Below are 16221 nucleotides of genomic sequence, written 5' to 3'. Positions count from 1 at the left end.
AGTGGCTGTGTGGTGCTCAGTTGCCAACTGAGGTTAAACCACGACAATCCTGAAAATAACTTAGTCATGCACACAGCTAAGTAACTTTCATTAGCACAACCACTGCTGCGAAGTGAAATATGCCTGCCAGCAGAAAGGACACCTCCTCCAGTTTCCAGTAAGGAAGCACATCAGCTTCCCCCAACCCCTTTCCCTGCAAAACTGATGTTAGCATTTTGGGATGAGCCTTCAAATCTGATCTCACCATCAGTTCTCTCCTTCCTCATTACGGACATCTGTGCACCCCACTGGGACAGATGACATGCTGGCAGCAGGATTTACAAGACCACAGAAAAAATTAGGTTGCTAAAATTGCCATACATGTGGAAAAGTTTGCTATATGTATAGATGAAGGTCTCTTAGGTTTCACTTATCTTAAAACCCCACACTAATACAGAAAACTTACTTTAGCTTTAACAGATCTCTCTGCAGAGCCACCTTATTTTTGCATTTAGGAGGAGACATTTTTCCAACAAATCAAGGATCTGAGGGCCTCTAGAACTATGAGCAGAAAGAGCAATCTACTGGATTAGCACATGAAGCAGCTAATTACAATTCTTAACTGTAAAAGTAATTTTCTTTATTTCACATACAAAGATACTACAATGAATAATTAAGAGTGTGACATTCATCTCACTTAAATTTAACTTTGGTAACATGATTCCCAGGCTACTCACTGCACCAATTCATGGCTTACATACGCAAAGGAGCTGAACAGAGGGTTGATGCGAGGAGCTGGGCCCGGGGCAGGCCTGGGAGAGAGCAGGACAGACAGGGCGGGTGGTAGTTACCAGTGTCTTCTGCTACTGTACGGGCCTGTTTGTAAGTCAAATGACTATTCTCATTACCTCAGTAATGCAGCTGACTAAAGGTATTGCTAACTAGGGTGCTGCTTCAGTGGCACAGTTGACCTAACATCCCCTAATCTGCCACAGATCCTTGATGTCTCTGCCTACTTGGAGGGGAACATGGGGTGGGAAGCAGCTGGTTTTAACCTGAATGATTTCTATGATGTGTGGCCCAGCAAGTAATTAATACTGATGCAAATGAGAGGGGTAAACTGTACTTGGAGGGTGGTAAGGCATCCCATGAAATTACACCAGCAGCCCCAAGCAGCTATTCAGAACAGTTTGCAAGAACCCAGCCGTCAGATCAATAGCAGGTTGGGTAATACTTCTCCAGATCTGTCAATTTATTTTGGATCATGAGAAAACAACAGCAACAAATATTGAAAAATGCCTTCCTCTCTTTCTCAGAAGAGGGATGCTGCTGGGACAGGCTGTTGGGACAGTGAATAAGCATAGGATTTAGAAGACACCAGCTTGCAACACTGATTTTTAGGGGGACAGGAGGACTGTTCTTTTCTGTAATAAAGGAAATATTGACCAAGGCCTTTCACTATTACTTGCTGAATAAGGGAAAAAAAAAGTTTCTTCAGCTACTGCTTTTGCAAGCATTTCAGGCTAGCTCTGAATTCGCAGTAATGCACAAACATGGGCTACAGGCTCCATGTGCCACTAGGTATTGAACAGAAAACCCAGCAAGCATTTGGAGCTATGGAGCTATTCTGAAAGACAAAAGTCTTACACACTGAGAGTGGTGCTCACTGCAGCACACATCAGCAGACTGTCCCTGCTCAAAACAAAATGGGTAACACAATAGCAGCAAATATGAATCCTAACGTTAGTTCATCTCATGATTTCTTGGTTTCATGTTAGACTTCATGAAAAGACTGATTTTGATACTTTGCTGCCTTTGAAAGTCAAAACCAATGAAAGAGACAAGCTAGATCTTATCTTGTATCTATTAGATATCACAGGGAAAATGCCAAAAACTGTTTTCAATTGTGTAACTTTACAAAATACACATTCTCTAGGGAATTCCTCCTGAGACACTGTCCCCCCTCTCTCTCTCTCTCTCATCGCACACATTTCACTCAAACGCTAGCTGGCACATAATATTAAAATCATTAAATTTGGAATATAACATCTAGCAGTTCCCTTTATCCTCAAGATGATTTATCCTTCAATGTGCATATACTCAAGCAAAAACCAAAGAAGTAAAGAACACCATGACCTTTTCCTTCACAGTACTTGCCCAATTCCAGAAGTCAGGGACCAGCTGCCAACAGAGGTACCAAGCAGCTAATGTTCAAGAATGGATTTGTAGTACATCAGCTATTCTTCATTGCCTGTCCATGTTTCTGCTCCTACCCTAGTTTCACTGAGAGTTAGTTAGGACAGTTACTGTGGGATAAAAGCTCGTACATGGACAGTTATTTAAGACTAGAGTTGTTATTATTTCTCCTCCTGTGACTTGGCTTCAGAAAGGACTTCTCTTACAGATGCTTTGTTTTCTGAAGTGGAAAAGCTAGTTAAAAACAGCTCACCATTAATTCCCTCAACCATCCAGAAGGATTTCTATTAGAAACAAACTTGTATGAAAAATACAGGAAATGCTGGCACGTGCCTAATTTAACTCAGAGTTGCTTATAGATCCATCCACAAATATAGGTGAAGCCTTACAAGCACATTTAATTAAATATTTAAGTCTATTTAACATTTAAATATAAACACATTTAGTTTTACTTTCAACATTAAACCATATATTACAGTTGTGAGTATAGCAGAGACATCTTTAAATAAACACTGCTACATAGTAAGAGGAGATGCTTTTAAGATCTATGGCTTTTTAGATTAGCATTTACAGCAAACCCTTAGAAGAACGACTGCTAATAACTTACAGAAACCATACTGGACCTATTGTAAGTTGGAAAGAAGCCATATGAAAAGAGTTACAGGTTTACAGTCCTGTTACAGGTTTACAGTTATGGGTCCCATCACATATTAAAGGTCCTTAAACACCACGGCTGCCCATTCCTAGTAAGGTAGCTCTTCTAGCTACGTAGCACAGCACAATAAATTTAACACAGAAAGCTGCAGAAAAATGTTTTTGAAATTATATAATTTAAATAAATATTTATGCAGGTTTATAAACAGTGCTCTGGACAGGCAATTTAAAGTATAAAATATGTTTATTTCAATTAGATACAGCTCAGTACATTTTGATATACATCTTGAAATTTTGCAGTCTGTACACCATCAACTTTGTAACATCAACACAAATACAGCCTTCCATAGCCCCCTCACCCCAACTCCTCAACTTGCATTCCCTTGGGGCGTTCATGGCTTAAAACAACTTTAAATGAATTTTTAATTATGCAAAATATGCTCTTCCTCCTAAGTACTAGCAAAGATGCAAAAGAAATATACCAATGGAGTCAAAGTGTCTAATGTATGCCAGCAATTCAAAGCAATCCAGCTTTTCTAGAAGGCACACGGGCTAGTATACAGAACAACAATCGTCTGTGGTCTGATATCCAACAAGAATTAAGACATGCACAGTTATCTTCTTTCCAGAAAGGAAGAGGAAAGAATTTTTTGGAGATAAAAACATTCCTTCAGAATCATAGTTTGCAAAAAACATAATGCAGTAAGGAAATGCAATTTTAAACAAAAATCTTCTTGGAAAAATAGTTATTTTATATATTCATAGCTAGACAGTTTGATAGCAAACCTAAGCACACATTACAGTGTGTATTGACACTTTCTTTAGAAAAAGTAAAAAACCCATGTGAGACATGGTGTAAAAGGCCTATTGTGGTACAAAGTGCCTAGATGAAGTAAACGTATATATTTATTCCTTTCAGCAAACTAAGACCTGTATGTTGCACTTTCTCCAAAGCATATATTGTTCTTCCAAAGTGTTTAGACTAAGCAGATTCACAGTGATCTAACTATATTTTGGAATATGACCATATTAGAAATACACACGAAGTGGAATGAGTATCTTTTTTTCCCAGAGTAAAAAAATAAATTGGTTCCTAGGCTTTAATTATTCAGAAAGAAGTTTCAACATCAGATCAGTATTGCTGATCTACTGAGTTCCTTCATGAAGTGTTAATGTACTTACTCTAGATCTAATGCGCCTAAGTACACATTAAGTATGCACACAAGTTCACAAAGCTCCAATGCACCTAAGTACATTCAAGACATCTATCATCTAGGCTAGAGAAAAAAAGAATTTCATATAGAAATTCCTCAGTAGCAGTTATCCACACTAAAAGTACTTTAATTGCAAGATAGTCTGAATAGTCGATTTGTGAAGCTTGCTCTTTTGGTGATAAACTTTAAACCTGAGACACAGCAAAACCAAACCCACGCACGACTTCTTGTGGCTAGGTACGTCAGTGAAAAACTTAATACCTGCATCATTACCATTTATGTAATGTTGTATTATGAGAGTTACCTATAAAGAATAAACCTTAAGAGTATTCCTAAGGTCTGATGTATTGTGCAAAATGCATGCTTCTGTACTGGGACTGATCAAATGGCATGTAACTCATGTAGTCTTGAGATTTTGAACTTACGATATTGTACACTCATCTCTGGATTTACCCTTACTCCTTCTACCACCTTGCAAATCCTCCTTGCTTTCATCCCTGTTACTGCCAGCACTTTCCAAATCCTGTTCAAAAACATTTTCATCTGGTATTTTTTCCACTTTATTAGAATCTGATGCTTTGATTTCATCTTCCATCACATCAGCCTTCTCATCAGTTTTCCATGACAATTCCCCTTGCAAGCACCCTGTTTCTTCAGGCTCATCTCCTTTTTTATGCTGCAAGCCGTCATCTTCAGTCAAGGAGTCTTCTGTTTCTATTTTGCCTGTTCTTTCTCCAGCTTCATCTGTTTGGGCAGTTTTTCCAACAGCACCATTTGCTCCATCACCCTCTCCTTTCTGTGTATCAGCTTTCTCTCCATCACATTTTTCATCAGTTTCTAGTATCTGTTTTGACTCCTCATCAAAATCAAATGCATCACCATCATCTTCCAGTCTTTCCTCTGCTTGACTCTCCAATTTAACTTGTTCACTAACATTTTCATCCTGCTCAGCTTTCTGTGCCAGGGAATTATTTGCACCTTCCTCAGAAGCAACTCCACCACCACGGTGGTATGCAAGCTCTAGCTCTTTCTCATTTTCTTTCAGTGTTTCTTTATCAACTTTGTTTTCAGTAGTTATACTAACATCTACAGTTGGCTCCTGTTTAGATTCACCTTCCTCTTGTTTAACTACATTCTGCACTTCACTTTCTAAAGGAGTATTTTTCTCTTCCACTATATCACCTGTTGTTTCTTCACTACACTGAACTATTTGAACTTCTACCTTTGGCTTTAAATCTTCTACCCATTCTGTCCTACTTTCCTTTCCTTTCCCAGACTCATCCTCTATTTCCACTTCTGACTCCCGAATTTCATCTTCTAAAAGACTTGGCTCTAAACTGGTTTCCTGAGTCTTCACCTCTTTCCCAACATCTGTGTCTGGCTCTGCCTGCTGCAGCACACTTTCTTTTACCTCAGTAATACAGTCTCCAGCCTCCACAGATGCCTTATCTTGCTCGCCTGTTTCTGCAGAATCTGAACACATCTCCAACTCTTCTATTAATACTTCCTTCTGTCCATCCTTCTCAGCCATAGCGTTTTCAAGTTCAGTTTTATCTTGCATATTTTCTTCCTCTGATGATGCTGAAGGACTGTCCTCTGAAGAAACTGGTTGGATGCATGCCTGATCTCCTCCACCTTCCCTTTCACTTGTATCTGCTGGGACACCACTTTCACATGACTCCGTCCCCTCCAAACCCACAGGCTCCGTTTCCCTCGTCTGACCCTGAACTGCGTTCCCAACCTCATTTTCTTCTTCAGCTTTATCACCTCCTGTTTTATCAATTCTTCCATCAGTGCAGTCTTTGCTTTCAACAAGCTTTTCCTCCGAGACATTTGTAGCCTTGTTTTCAGCACTTTCTTCTGAGTGCTGGAGTCCCTCAGCGTGACTCTTCACATTTACCTCTTCACTAAGCAAGCCTGCTACTGCAACCTCTGGTAGCCCTGCCTGGTTAGAAACCAACTCACAGCTCTCACTTGTAATGTTGGCTTCCTGATCCATTTCATTATCACTCAAGCCATGGCTAGTTTTAAGATCCTCTCGTTCTTCCTGTTCGGGTGCAGCTTTTTCCAGTTCATGCTCTGTACCTAAGACACTAGGCATTTCCTGAGGAGTCTCAAAAATCTGATGACCTTGCAGAGAGTCCACCTCTGAGTTCTGATTTGTCCTTGCATTTAAGTCATGGTGTTCAGCCTCTGTACTAACAGGCTGTTGGACTGCTGTGCCTGCAGACTCAGTCTCCTTTCTCAAATCATCTGTGTCACTATCATCATTTGAAGAGGCGCTCCCTGATACATGTTCTGTAAGGCTTTGAATTTGTTCTGTAAACCTACTACCTGGTAACATCACTGTTGACAGGGCATCACGTTCTTCAACCATTTTTTCTGCCTTTGCATTTTCATCAGCATGCAATGTCTGTACTTCCTGCTCCTCAGACTCCTCTTTGTGTTCCTCACGCTCAGTATTCTGCAAGATTTCTCTTTTCCCCATATCCTCCAAAATCTCATTTTTCATGTCCACTTCATTGGTTTTGCCTAAAAGACCATTGAGAAAATTGAAGGGACCACACCATAGCACTTACCTCCCCCACTTAAAACCCGAAAGAGAATGAATCAAAGAATAGGTTAATAGAAGATCAGCTTTTGCCAATTATGTGAGGCAAAGCAGCAATTGAATTAGTAAGGGTCCGGGGCTTTTGATCAGTGAAATTCACCACCACCCTCTCAAAGCAAGAAATCTCTGGTGCTGGCTTGTGTTTTTGTAAAGTAAAAGATTTATGCTCTTGGCTGCGTGAATTACAGCTTTTGTAGATGAGAACAACTGTTTCAAGCAGTGCAATTTAACAGTAATACTTGCAGATGTAACACTAACAGTAAAGATTATTTTTTCTCAACAATATTCTCTACAACTTTAACCCTAACACCACTCTCTGCATGCAAGAGTGTGTCTGATGCCATTATAATGAAGTAATCAAGGGTTATTCAGTAATATTTTACTCCTAAGTATCAAACAGGCATCATCAGTGTGTATGACAAACACTGAATGTAAAATCTGATTGGCAAGCAAATGGTTCAGCTGCTTAACATTACCAACACAGACCAAAGCTCAGGTACTTAGCGCTCCTTACAGCCACGTCATCCTCCCAAAGGGATGGGGGGACTTCTGTGGTTTTGGGTTGGGTTTTTTTTGGAACAGTTTTTCTTCAACTTATATTTAGAAGCAACAGGTATTAGAACAACAGTGTTTGTTGTTTCAGCAGTTAGCTTTTGGGTCTATGTTGTACCTGTTTCCAAAAACAACAGAGTAAGGAGAGACAGAAAACATATTACATTTTAAAATATACCCTTACCTTGGTTTTGGTGTTCCAGATTGTTTCCACACAAAAACTGAGTGAGGAAAAAGCAGCCAACAGCTAAAAGCAAGATAACTTGCACTTGCAACAGTTGGCTGCCTGTTGCTATTTATTAGTATGTTCATTTAGAACAAAAACAGGAGGAAAAAAAAAAATCTATTATTTCCTTTCCTTCTACTAGCATAAAAGTTCTCTGAGTGGCCATTCATCACAACTGCATAAGAAGAATGTTTTTGCCAACCAGATTTCTCCTTCCTAACACTATCCATCTCAGAGTTATATTCTTTGAATTTAACAGCGTTAATCCTGTTACAACAAGTAAAAATGTTGAAGTGTTAATATTAACTGCTCAATAGTACAGGATACCAAGAACAATGAATTCATACATTAGTGTGTTTCCACAGTGCCCAGCACTGTTGTTCAGCAGACATTTACAGTTCTCAGGTATATAAATGAACCAACATACAAGATCTTTATAGGAAACTAAAATGCTTTTTTTCTGATTCTTTAAGATATGTGCTGAAAAATATTGAACAACAGTAGGATTATTCTGGGACAATTTTCAAATTGAGGGTTTAAATAGTAATGTGAATGATTGCTACTTATCTGTAATGTAATATTTGTATTCTTGTCCTTTGTCACCTTGAATGGGAAATGGAAGTCTGCCTTTGCAGGAAACTGCACAACATACTTGAAGTGATAATAAATATTAAGCAGAAAAATGCATAGGAAGTGATTTGACAAGTAGCATGCTGCGTGATGTGTTAATTGTCCCACTAACAAACGCTCAAACTCCAAGCAAAGATGAATGAATGGACAGACAGAAAGATGTGAAAGGATATGCAGCACTTACCTAGTGTCCCATCCCCTCCTGTCTTTAATGCCTGAGTTGTGCCTGGAACAGTTTTAGAAGAATCCAAGTGTCCTTCGTTATCAAGAATGTCTGATGTCTCCCCATTGGTGGCTATGTCAGAGTCTGGGATTATTCCATGTTTCTGTGGAGAAGCAAAAGCAATGCTTTAGAGCCTGCTGCTCAGAAAGAGGAGGATTGTTCAAGTGTTCTTGTCCTTGATATTCTGAATAAACAGTTGCTTCAATCGTTCCATTAAACATGGCTGAAAGTCAGAAAAGAGCACAGAATATTACAGCTCTCAGTATAGCCATTATGATAGAAAGCATGTGATCCCAGCTTTAAACATAAATCTGCTGCGTAAAATGTTCCTCAGGGAAGCGTCTCCTACAAAAGCAACTACTTAATACTGCAGTCTATACTAAGGGATCACGGTCAATATTAGGGGGAAGGACTTTATACAGAAAATTCCTGAAATGGCCACTTAAAGGCAACATGAAAATAGAGTTCTTGCTGCTGAGCTAGATTAAAGTTATCTGCAAAAATGTACAGGAGGAAAAAGGTCAGCAGTTGAATATAAGGTTCTTTTATTCCTCTTGCATACCTTCAGTTGCTCCTTCAGCACAACCACTTCATCTCTAAGGTCATCCCGCTCACTCCTTATGGAATCAAAGAAATCTTTCTGCCTCTCTAACGCCTGAGTTCCCAACACAGACAGAGGGCAAGAAGATGTGAAGAAAGGAAGGGAGACAAGTAAAGACCATGAAAAGCAAGTGAAAAGCAAGTGTAAACAAGAATGAGCAGGTTTAAGATATTCAGAGATTCATGGAAGTGGCATGTATGAAAAAGGTAAAGTTTACAGATTAAAGGACTGAGTTTACATACACACAGATAAACTTCAAATCCAAGAAAATGCACAACTTATTCAATAACCAGGATTTCCTACTAAAGACATTCAGAGCCCAATCCTTCATTAGGGATCCTTCAAATGAGGATCCACTTTTCACTGTTATCTGCTAGACAAGTTAATTCATATCCATATTACTTCAACACGCACATTGAAGACACAGTGCAATTCCCATGTGTTGACAGAATGGCATGAAAGCAGGCCCAGCAGATTTTAATAGTCTTTTCGTTCCATGGGTTACCATCACGGGGGCAGTACATTTCAATTAATTTGAAAGCTGCCAATAAGTAATCTTTAGACTGGGATGTACCATGTGCAAATGCATATTTTGCTACTCAACCCCCTCCAATATTTCTATATACATACACAAATAGAACTGTAACAAAAATCAGAAAGTTTTGAGTTTCAAATTACTACAAGTTATTGGATATCGCAAGCGCGGGCATGTTGCCAGATTGATTTCTCCTATATTCAGAAAGTCTTTCAGTGCTCATCATTAAAAAAGAAAACCATGCTTTTATTTAAGAGTGGGTTTCCATTTGGCTTTAATAGAGGGTGGTGGGAAGGGATTAGAAGCAAGGGAGAGTTAGACACTTTCATCCCAATAGCCCATAAATAGCTCTATTTCTTCTGTCTCACACTCCAATTTCTGCTCATTCCGCAGATTAAATGTGAATAAGCAAAAATTCAGTGCTGATGGAACTGCATTATAAATAGCACTTCCTTTCTCAATATGGCAAATACAAATGGTGCACCACAGCAAATAAATTTCCCTAGGTTTTGAAATCAGACCAGCTGCTAAGTTTTTCTTGGATTTTATAATACCGGCCAAAACCAAAATCTGCTATTTGCTAATTCACTGGTAATATAGTAAGACAGCCACACCAAGCAAAGTCACTAAGGAGGATTTTATTCATGACGTTTTGCAAAAGCAGGATCATCTGGAGAATGACAGTGCCACTCTTAACACATTTTGGGAGTTGACAGTCCTACCCCTATTTTTTTGTCTTTCCACTCTATTGTCTCCTGAAGATCAGAAATTTCCCTGACATAGCTCTGCTGTTTCTGTTGCAGCTGTTGGATTTCCTGAGAGACAGGAGCAAAACAAGACAGAAAGCAGGTAACAGGTTAACAAAGAAGGTTAAGATTGCAGTGATGCCAAAGAATGAAAAAAAGTCAGGTGCTAAAGTAAAAGAGTATCTACATGCATAGTTTCACAGTTTCTGACATCTCAACTATACCTACACTCCTGAAGACAATCTTACTATCCACCAGATGATTTGCAACAAAGTTAGACAGTTTCATCAGCTTCCTCTGCATCTCCACAAACAGCTGTTTGAAACACCGCTTATTTCGTATTATGGACAAGGCAAAAAAGAAGTCCAACTTCAGATAATACTTATGAAAGTACTATTTCTATTAGTCAGCTCTGAACCTGTTTGGCCTGAAACACTAGTACTTCTTCAGGTGAGAAACTTGAGTAGGGAATAAAATTCTCCATGCCTCACCTTCTACACTCCTACTGCTAACTGGGAACATACCAATCAAAGAAGCCATTAAAAAAAAAAAAGTTACTTACTGCAAGCATTTCTTCTCTTTGCTTCAAAGCTTCTTTGATTTCCATGAACTGAAACTGCAATATGCTATGAGCATGCTTCTCCCTCTCAAATTCCTATGAATAATGAAATATTCATGACATTTTTATTGATCAAAAATAGCACCCCATGAAAAAAAGAAGAAAATAAGCCCAACCACAAAAAAATTGCTTACTGCAATGCAATTCTTGAATATTCCTCTCATCACAATCTCACAAGAGTACAATTTTGTCTTTTTTTTCCAAGAAACTATTATTCCATCAAATATAGAAGTGACAGTCATCATTTAGCCAGTTTCGTAAGTTGAACAGCAGGCTGGCAGTGAATAGCTTTTACACTCAAGTCCTACAGACTTCACAGATGAATGGATGGGAATTTAACCCACTCTTTCCACATGACCGTGTACTAAAAGTTAGCTAGATATTGCAAACTTTAAAAAAACCCCACACCATATCTTCCAGGAACTATGTGTTTTGAAATGCACTATAGTCAAATGCCCCAAGCTAAAGAGCCAGTTCTGAAAAGCTAACACAAGTCACAGCTTTATTATTTAACACCAACTCACTAATTGTCGGATGCTGAATTCATGTAAAACTTAATTCAACTCTCAACCAAGTAGCTGCCTTAACTATATAAACTGCACAACTCTCCCACGGGCCTTCTGAAGAGAGTTTTGTGTGTAAAAATACTCCAGAAGAAAAAAAAAAAAAAAAAGGGGGAATCCTCCAGGAGTCACTATGAACAAAACCTTTTAATTTACTTTAAAGATGGGATATAAAAGGACATGTGATAATATCAATATAGCCTTACCATATAAAACATTTCTTCACTTCTTCAGAAATTGCTTTATAAGACAGAAACTTAGGGAAGATTCCCATTTGTATGATCACAACCACATAATATGCTGCTATTCCACTTGCTTTAACAGTAACTAAAACAATAACTTATTTAAAATCTTGAATAGTAATTTGGTTGCCTCCTCCCAAAGATCTGTGTCCCCGCCAAGTCTTTCCCTGTTAAATAACAGGCCATAGCTATATACATACTTTACTTTTTTCTTCGTAATGCCGCCTGGATTCTGCCAGCTGTTCTTCTAACTCTAAGAGTGCATCCTTCAGGGTATCTACTTGGTACATGAAATTTGTTTTTTCGTTGTCTAGTTGAGCATTTGACACCATAGCCTTTTTATATTTCTCTTCAACTTCAGCTAGAGAGTCCTGCAAAGAATAAGCAACCACAGTCAGAGTCAGTTATAAAAGACACTTTGCCAACCAAGCCCTTGAACAAGAAAATTAAGTACTAAACCACAAGCATGCCGAGAACTCCTACAGAAACCAGTGCTAATCATATGCTTACCAACTGTCCCACGGTGAGGATAACCTCCCCTGTGTTCCCACCAGACGTCTGTTTACAAGCAAGGAACCTTACCTCAGGACGGATAGTGTTTCCTGTTCTCTGCTGCTTCAGCTTCTGCCTTCTCAAGAGTTTTCCTCCTCCCTCCTCCCCCTGCCCCTGCACACTGGCAGCTCAAAGCAGCTGCTGAAGATGACAAGTTGGAATTTTTTTTTTAAAGGTAAACTGACCTTGATTTAAGATCATTTTAGATGATCTTAGGCCTTAAATTAAGGCAGTTTGACAGCCACTTCACAAATTTCAGGGATCCTTGCAGTGTGGGCACTACTAAATACACTGACTCAGGAATTAGAATTTGCCATGAAAAAGCTGCAGCTTTTGTGACCTGATATATCATTTTCATTAGGTTTCCTGTATCACATCCCTTCTTTACAAATGTACTCTGTAATATACAATTCCCAGAGTCTCAAAAACCCCTCCTATCAACTTGACCCGAATATAGGATACTGAAGTATTTATCATAACAGATGATGGCAAAATAAAGATCAGGATCATTTTCCATGTTGTGCAGTCAAACTTTGCAGTATTTTGTTTCTCTACTAAAATCAGAGTGACATAAACAAAACAGTGCAAATACACAAACAAGGAGGACACTCATGTCAACATTTCAGTTTACAGATCAAGCAATTTCTCACAGAGTAAGTAATTATCAGAGTGACATAAACAAAACAGTGCAAATACACAAACAAGGAGGACACTCATGTCAACATTTCAGTTTACAGATCAAGCAATTTCTCACAGAACGTAAGTAATTCTAATAATTACATCTAAAGCACAGGTGAGAGTTTCATATACTTCCCTTATCATTCGGTCAATGGAACTGGGGATGATAGCGGTGAGATGATGACAAAATTAAGTTTGAATCAGTTTAGTTTACATTTCTATTGACAAATAAGAGAATTTGTCTTTATGGACATGAATTTGTACAGTTCCAAACACAAATTGTGTTTTGGCGCAATTTCCAGCCCAATGATAAGAAATACCAAGCAAAGGAAAGCAGCCAGGATTTGGAAACAGTGGTAGGATTAAACTTCAGACATTAGCTGGAAAGGAAGTATATGCAAGTAAGAAGTTACAGTCGTTGCTGCACCACTCCTTCAGCATGCTACGTTTTGTTTCCTTAGCATCAAGCAGCGCGGCTTAGGTACAAATCACCACAAAAGGCAGTCTAAGGGACACAAATTGAAAAATTATCTACATTTTTTATGCAGTGTGATTATTTTGCTACACCTGCTACACAGTGATCAGGGAAAAAAAATAGGTTTTACAGAAAAAGGGGCAAACTACTCTTTTTACATTGAGAACTCACTTAAGATGGCAGCATCTTCACCTGTCACAGCATTGAGCTGATGACACAGTCAGCAATTAATGCTGATTAATGTTGCATTATATGACTGGATGTCTACATACATATTTGCAAGACTGCCTTTTCCAAAAAACACAGCTCATGTTGCTGCTCACTTATGAGGTGGTGGTACGTGGATGCACAATTTAGTTGTTGCACCAAAATTCGTTTATGGCTTCATGAAAGTGGTAAGCGCTTCCTTTGTGCCAACTGGTGTGAGCGTTCATTCTTCACGTAACAAGCTTTGTTATGTGAAGTTTTGCTACAAGAATTGCTTAAGGGTGTCTTCATATTTCTAAATATGAAACCAAAATGATAGCCACCACCTCACACGCACAGCTTTCCAAAGGCATTCTGGATCTTATCAAAACAAAAACATACAAGCTTTTAAACGCCAATTTTTCATAGCACTGTAGAACATGAGTTTTAGTGCATCTTCCAATATTGGGAGGCTTCCTGGATTAGGAAACTATAAAAAAATCCTAATAATTTTATTTTGCTAGCAAAACGATTACCTTCTCAAAACAGCAAAGGCAATATGCAATAGTAATCAGCAACCTTTCAGTTAACATTTGGAAGCATTTCTCACCAGAATCAATCAAGGTCAGAACAGTTACTTTTCCAGTTAATGAAATGCTTTTCACACAATTTACAACCCCTCCCAGAAGAAAGCATGCAAGGTCAGTTCTAGGTCTCACACTGACTCTCTGAATGTTTAGCTGGTGTTAATGATCACACTCCCAGTCTGCAGGAAACCAGTACCTTCAGTTCTTTCAGTCCCTGCATGTATTTGCCTTCTACATCCTGAATCTGGTCCTTTAACTCATAGATATCCTGAGGGAAACGGTGAGAAAGGTGAGTGATGCCACTGAAACTAACCGGCAGAAGCACAGCTGATAGGGAAAAGCACGTGTTCAAAGTTCTCATTTAAATATTTCTACCACACAGGTTAAGCGGTCTGATCCTAACCTGAAGCCTTGCCGGACAACGAAATTTCTTGGTTAGAAGTTTATGCTAATTCTGCTCTTCTTGACTGGAAAAAATGAAATCTCCAACGTTAAGGACAAGATGCAAACCCAGCTTCAAATCCTCCAACAATTACATGCCCCAGCCACACAGCCCTTCTCTACCCCTTTCACTGATTATCACCCTCTTTGAGGAATTCTGGTATTAAGGGTAAGGGCTGCCAAAGCAAGCCTGAAATATAGGCTATACTAGATATGTAGGAAAGACTGTATGAATAGCATCTGTCACACTAAATTTAATTATAAGTTCTATTTCACAGTCTCTCTCCTCTTTTGTCCTTGGTCACCAGCAAATGGCTATCTTTCAGCTGTTTTACAGTGCTGAAACTGGGACAGACCTGCTTGTATCTGAGCTCCTAATACAAATTCCAGATGTTTTAACTGGCTGTAATTTCAGAAGAGTTGTTAAGTTGTACGTATGAAAGCTAACAGAATTCACATTCCCCATTTTAAAGTAGTCTTCAGAATGGAGCATTAAAAACCAGGTTAAAAAAAAAATTTAGCTATGGACTACCCACACTTGCACTCAATTATGAACACTGGATTGCATACCTATTTGCTATTCAAATGTTTCTAACTTCATGGAATCACAAATTAGATTACAAAGTAAAATCCCCTCCCCAAATTAGCATCCACTAAGTGCAGTGCTTTTTGCATTATTTCAATCCTCCTATCAGTGTGCTATACTGAGACCACTTCCTATTCCATTAGTTTAGGATGCGATGTGTCTATTATGATCAGTCTGTTCTGCTATCGTATGCCATAGGACTTTACCCAAATATTCCTGCAATACACACTAGCTTCCCAGCAGCATCTGCTTAATAAAGCTATTCACTCTTCATTTACAGCACACAATTCGTTTTGTCAGAACTGCCAAGAGGGGGAGACAAAGCAGTTTCTTTTTTGGGAAGAAGTCTAAAGCGTATTTAATAATACCCTTTAGGTAATATTAGTCTATTTAATAACAACGTGAGGGACAGTGGTAGGTAGTATTAGCCTGTCAATCCCAATTCTTACTGCTAATTGCTATAGTCAGTAATGGGAACATCAACACTACTTTAAAGTAATCTTACAGTTTATTAATTTATCAAATGCAAGGCATAAAGACATTCTGATCAAAAGAGACATAGTTAAGAGACAGATTCCTAACAATTCATGCTGGTTTTAAGTATTTCTTACCTTTATTTCTCTAATAGATGCCTCTGTATCGGCTGAGACGGATGTATCCCCACTGCCTCTTCGTGAAGAAGTCCCACCCAGAGAAGCTAAAGTAGCTGCTGATAAACTTGAAACAGTACGTGCTCCCTACAATCACACAGTTAAAAATGGTTATAATTTTTTTTCTAGATACATTGTGGGTTTGTAGTTTGGTTTTGGTGGTGGTTGTTTTTGTTTTGTTTTGTTTTTTTAATACACACGTTACACCAACCCTTACATTTCTAAATTATGCAATTTTGACTAAAAATGTAACTTTCTAAGACAAAAAATCAAAATATCAAGATTTAACACGGGGAAACTAATGAGAAAAAGCAGATCAGATGTATTTAAACACTATTGTAATAGGAGTTTGCATGACTTAGCTTCTAACTATTAACTCTTATTTAGACAAAGTCTTTAGAATCATAGAATAGAATCATAGAATCATTAAGGTTGGAAAAGACCTCTAAGATCATCGAGTCCAACCATCAACCCA

General features: G+C 38.5%; 1 protein-coding gene across 7 annotated transcripts in view; it reads right to left on the bottom strand.

Moving 5' to 3' along the window:
• Positions 1 to 3067: 3067 nt before the first annotated feature.
• Positions 3068 to 16221, bottom strand: part of LRRFIP1 (LRR binding FLII interacting protein 1) — a 108825-nt gene continuing 95671 nt past the window's right edge. For 4 of the 7 annotated variants that reach the window (XM_009285119.2, XM_009285116.2, XM_009285113.2 and 1 more), the window contains 8 exons: positions 15708 to 15833; positions 14266 to 14337; positions 11792 to 11962; positions 10730 to 10822; positions 10144 to 10236; positions 8848 to 8940; positions 8247 to 8388; positions 3068 to 6575 (listed from right to left, as the gene is read on the bottom strand). In XM_009285119.2, coding sequence (XP_009283394.1) covers positions 4465 to 6575; positions 8247 to 8388; positions 8848 to 8940; positions 10144 to 10236; positions 10730 to 10822; positions 11792 to 11962; positions 14266 to 14337; positions 15708 to 15833 — 2901 coding nt within the window. In that variant the 3' untranslated portion in view covers positions 3068 to 4464. The remainder of the gene's footprint in view (positions 6576 to 8246; positions 8389 to 8847; positions 8941 to 10143; positions 10237 to 10729; positions 10823 to 11791; positions 11963 to 14265; positions 14338 to 15707; positions 15834 to 16221) is intronic. The other 3 variants (XM_009285115.2, XM_009285117.2, XM_009285118.2) reach the window with 3 other exon arrangements.

Source organism: Aptenodytes forsteri, unplaced genomic scaffold (assembly GCF_000699145.1).
Source record: "Aptenodytes forsteri isolate BGI_AS27 unplaced genomic scaffold, ASM69914v1 Scaffold264, whole genome shotgun sequence".
NCBI lineage: Eukaryota > Metazoa > Chordata > Aves > Sphenisciformes > Spheniscidae > Aptenodytes > Aptenodytes forsteri.
This window is presented reverse-complemented; position numbering and strand designations above follow the sequence as displayed.